This window comes from Montipora capricornis, chromosome 1 (genome assembly GCF_036669925.1).
Source record: "Montipora capricornis isolate CH-2021 chromosome 1, ASM3666992v2, whole genome shotgun sequence".
NCBI lineage: Eukaryota > Metazoa > Cnidaria > Anthozoa > Scleractinia > Acroporidae > Montipora > Montipora capricornis.
The window spans coordinates 25629197-25634196 of NC_090883.1; the positions used below are offsets into that span (position 1 = coordinate 25629197).

Sequence of the window (5000 nt, forward strand, 5' to 3'; positions counted from 1 at the left end):
TTGATCCAAGGTCTGTCTCTTCTCTGGAACACTGTGAATTGGTCTAAAAATCTGTCATGAACTGATAAACCTGGCTTGATTGGCTGAGTGATTGAGACCACAAAATACAGCCAGTCTGTCTGGCTATTTGCCACGTGATGGTTCTGCACTAAGAAAGTACTCTCAGGGATTTCAAAATAACCGTTAAAAAACTGCAAATAGATAGAGGTTAATTTTGTAGACAATCAAATAAATAAAAAGTTCTTGTGTGGAATAATTTTATAGTAATGAAGTATTAAAATAATTTCTAAATTCCTTAGTACCATTTTCAATTTCAAAACTCATGATTATTTGAAGATTTGCCAAAACACCCCAGAATACTGTTTAAGAAGAATTGTTATATAGCTGAACTTTTTCCCCCAACACAGCGCGCTCTCATTGGTTACAATGAAACTGCTTCCCGCCAAAAGTCTCTGAGCGAGCAACAGTGCAAAATCTTTGACGTCAGAGGGTGACAGTGCAATGTTACCCCCGAATGTTGACCGACGACGGCTGTTGCTGTTACCGTTGTACGTTTTTCTTTTTGTGCTATATAAGAAATCACTAAATGACTGGTCTTTCAGGAAACAGTTCATTTTGTTTCCCTCAAATTTCAATGTTTCCCTCGGTTGTGCCCGGGGGAAACATTGAGATACATGTACTTGAGAAACAAAATTAACTGTTTCTCCGGGACCAGTCATTAAGTGTTTACTGTTTTTTGTGACTATTTGGCCACCTGAACAGATGTCGTCTTCAGAGTCAAGTCATCTGTGTGAGGTGAGTTGATCCTCTCAAAGTATGCATTCCCACTGACTGAGCCACAGTTGTCAGTACTTGATGCCGAAGATGACTTCAGCTCAGGTTGTCAAAATATCAGTTATTAAGAATGGTCCTCCCCTCAGGACTGAACTCTTGTAAACAATCTAACTCTGCCAGGATTTATACTTACTGTTATTTTACATTCAGACCATTTCAGTTATTAATACAAATTATAATATTGTTTGAAAGAATGGTTGGTTAAAGTAGTTGGTATGATTTTAATTTCAGTTGTTTTTAGAGTGTATGACAGTGATGGAAATGAATACCTCGATTCACAGGTAAGGAATTTTAATTTGTTAACATTATTTGTACCTGGAATGTTTAATAAAAAAGACATGGTACATGTAGAAGAAACCTTCGTTGTTATTAACAATGACCTGGTAAAGGAGATGCAAAAGTGTTTACTGGTATTATCCATTTCAAAAAAAATATTTTCAAAGCTTAAAAACCAAGTTTGCATTTTATTGTCATCTGTTAGAAATTGAAAACTTGTACCTACATGTACAAAAAATTAATGTTTTTTAAATAACATTTTTCCCAAAATAATAATTATTTTTCAACAGTGATTCTGCGATCAATTGTTTACAGTCAAGATTTGAAAGAAATAATAAATTATTCTAGACTCACAAGATACCTTTTCAAAGTCAATTCTTAACAAAAATTTGCTTGTCTTAAGATACTGTACCTAAAGTTCCTTGGTACTTACCGGTAATAGCGGTAGTTGAAACACAAATGCGTGGTTGATTGTTAAGATTCCAGATTAAGCACAATACAAACCCAAAGTTCTGTGAACTTAGGGAAGTGGTCTACATCCAGATCAGTTACGTACACTGTACAACCTAACCTAGACACACAGTTTACATCATTGTGGTCTTATAAAATGTGGCTCAATCATGAAATTAGCACTTGTACAAGACAGGTATATGCAAATGAAACTGTGATTTACTAACAATAATTTAAAATTTAATTTTTTAACTTACTCAAACTGGTAACAACACATTCTACTCTGTTGGCCTAAAATTATTATTAGGTTCACTGAGCCAATATAATACACAAGCAGTAATAAATTATTGGTTGGTTCCTTGTTATTGTTATTTGGTTCCTTGTTATTTCTTGTTATTTCTATTTCTTTCTAATATTGTTATAAACAATATTCTCAAGTTTTTTTGTCTTGTTGAAGGAATTAGAGTGTATCACTCAGCAAATGATGAGTGTAGCACAGTATCTTGGCTGGGATGTAACAGAACTCAAGCCTGTAAGTGTTAGCTGTATTTAGGCCGATATGCCAGTTCAGTGCATGTTTTATTGAGAAAGCTTGTTTGTCAAAATCGTTTTTTTTTTTTTTTTCATTTTTCCTCTGAAAGATGTAGTACAAACCAGTTACATTAAACAAATGAAATTGTTTTTGTTTGGCATATAATAAACATCTTATTAACTGAGCTTAAGGAAGGGGGGGGGGGGGCTCCCATATAAAAAGGGTAGGGATACTCATTGGAAAAGGAGACCATTTTGGGCAGGGCCCAGGCCTTTTTTGACCTTTAAAAGAGAGCATATTAAAACAGAGAAACGAAAAATACCGTGACTTTTAATAATGGCAAAGACATTATCATCTAATACTTTCACCTACGTTAAGAAATGTACATGGGAGCCCCCCCCCTCGGCAACAATCTGTGATGATCTGCTACAGATGTTAAAGGTGACAGTGTGTGCCTCTGCGCAACACAAAATGGACTAAATCTTGACTTCTCCTCAATTTTCTTTCTAAAGCCATGTTAATTCAGAAACCTGCAGAATACTATAATCAGAATACTAATCAGAATAAGTAATGTGTCCATGGTAAAGATGGGAAACCAGTTGCTTGGCAATGGACAAATGGAAAACTGAAAGATCAGAGGCCTAGTAGGCAGAGTTTGAGAGAAAATTAATTATCTATCTCCTCAGAAGTTCTAGTAGCTCAATGGGTAGAGCATCCGACCAGTGTTATAGAGCTGTTAGGTTCTCTTTAATTTTTCAGTTGCCTGTCACCAAGCAACTACAATCATAGTCAAAAGTAGTTGGGAAGGTTATATAAATGAACCCCACCAGAGCTGTATTTCAACCCGCTTCTGTTAAGGCACAAAAGAAACAGTTTCTACTTCTGTTATATACACTGTAGCCCCCCTCCCCCTATTCAATTTTGAAAGGTAACACAACAATTTCCCACTAGAAGCGTTCCATTTTGCACAAAACATTGAATCAGGAAGGGGGGTGGGGAGAGGAGCAAAGAAGACATCAAAAGTGCTAACCTTCGCATCAGTTTTGTCTATGATATGTGACCTTTCACGGAAAAAGGGGGCTTATGGATTTCATAGTGAACAGTGAAATAAATTTCATGGTCACGGCCCGTGAATTTAATATTTCACTCCGTAAAATTCAAATTTCACGGCTAGTTTACTATTGCTCCAATTCTTTTCACTATGCTCAGTGAACAAGTGCACGGCATGAAATCGAAGACTGTCACGTCGTGCACTCAGTCATGTTCACGCTGTGAAATTATGTTGCTACGCCATCCAGAATAACAGGAAAATTTCGTGGTTTGGTTTTGGAATTAAAATTGCGGTAAATAAGGATAAACAAATTTTTGCTTCGGAAATCGAATAATGTTATTTATATCTTCTCTTGTGTAAAAAGTTTTAAGTTTTTATGGGGCGCCATTTCGTTAATTTCGGGGAAATCGAAGTTGGTTCGATTATGTTGCTTTGTTGATGGCACGATCTATAATTTGGATGAAAATGACCACTGACACGAATTACGTTACCGAGCAAAACACTTGTTTATTTATTACAGTTTCTCCAATAGTATAAACAATCAAATACACTGAAAAAAACCAGTGTAGGAGGAGAGTGAAGCATTCAAAAGCGCACTAAACCCATACGAGGGATTCTCCTCCATTCTGCATAATCAACGGTTTGCTCCAAAAACGCAATGAAATTGACATCCCCCGATCAGGGTCTGCGGCCAAAAATGCTGTCACGTAGGTTAAGTGATTTATCCGCTGAGATTTTGCAAACTGAACAGTCCTTGCATGAGAATAAGTACTCACATAGATGTTTATGAGCCTTCAGAAGATCGCTACAGGTTTTTTATGGCAAAACTCGATGACATATGTGTTTGTTAGCTTTCGGCCACCATATTTGCGCGTATCCATGCAAAGCCTTATAAATTTGATTTGGAGTAAAACGTTTCTTCTCGCACGAAACATTGCACAGACCTGAACCTTTGCGAGACTCTTTCAATATTCATCTTCTTTTATCTCGTTGATTGTTGACTTTATTTGGTGAACGGTGTTGATGATGGTGTGACAGTGAAAACTGGCAAGAGGTGACGAGAAGTGTCTACAATTTAACCGAGAGCATCTCCATACCAAATAATATAATTTTGACGAATAACTTGAGTTCGGAATATCGCACAGCCCTGAAATTTGGAGTGGTTCTTTAGTTACATTACTCTGATACCACGTGTCAATTTCTTGACTCAATTTATTGAATAGTAAGCGATTTTAATTTTCACTGCGATGAAATACAAACCTTGACGAAAATGTTCAGAAAATCTTGTTACAAGTGCTGGCAAATTTTGGGGAATAATGTGGTTCGATTTTCTCGTAAAATATACGCGCTGCTCACAGCCTCGGATTCTAGGAAAAAGTACTTGTACTATGTTTAGATTTAAGTGTATTTGAGCAGTTAGTCGCCCCATTTGGCGAGTTGCTGCAATTTTTCAAGTTGCCCCAAAGATTAGTGCTCATAATTCATTTATGCTTGGTGATCTCGAAAAGAGGTTTGGATCACTGCTTGTCCTTGCCGGAAAATGCTCAGCACTCACATGCTCGCAAAATCCATTCGCCGGCGTGCATGTTTCTTCACTTGAGTTAAGTCAACTTTACAGTAGACAAAATTTAATGATCATCAAAGGGTTCACGTCAATGTTTCTTTGACACTCAAAATCTGCCAGAAATCCAAACCCAATGAAATTGATAATGAAATTAAATAATTTTGAGGAGGACTTTTTTTCCACAGCGTGAATTATTTCACTGCCCAGCGTGAACTAGTTCACGGTGGTATAATAAATTTTCACGCCGAGTTCATGGTGTTTTAAAGGAATTTCACAGAAGTTCAGCTTGCTTT

General features: G+C 36.7%; 1 protein-coding gene across 2 annotated transcripts in view; it reads left to right on the forward strand.

The window, feature by feature from the left end:
• Positions 1–5000, forward strand: part of LOC138036996 (diacylglycerol kinase beta-like) — a 57520-nt gene that overhangs the window by 23595 nt on the left and 28925 nt on the right. For both annotated transcript variants that reach the window (XM_068883019.1, XM_068883022.1), the window contains 2 exons: positions 1066–1115; positions 2018–2092. In XM_068883019.1, the coding sequence (XP_068739120.1) occupies positions 1066–1115; positions 2018–2092 (125 nt within the window). The remainder of the gene's footprint in view (positions 1–1065; positions 1116–2017; positions 2093–5000) is intronic.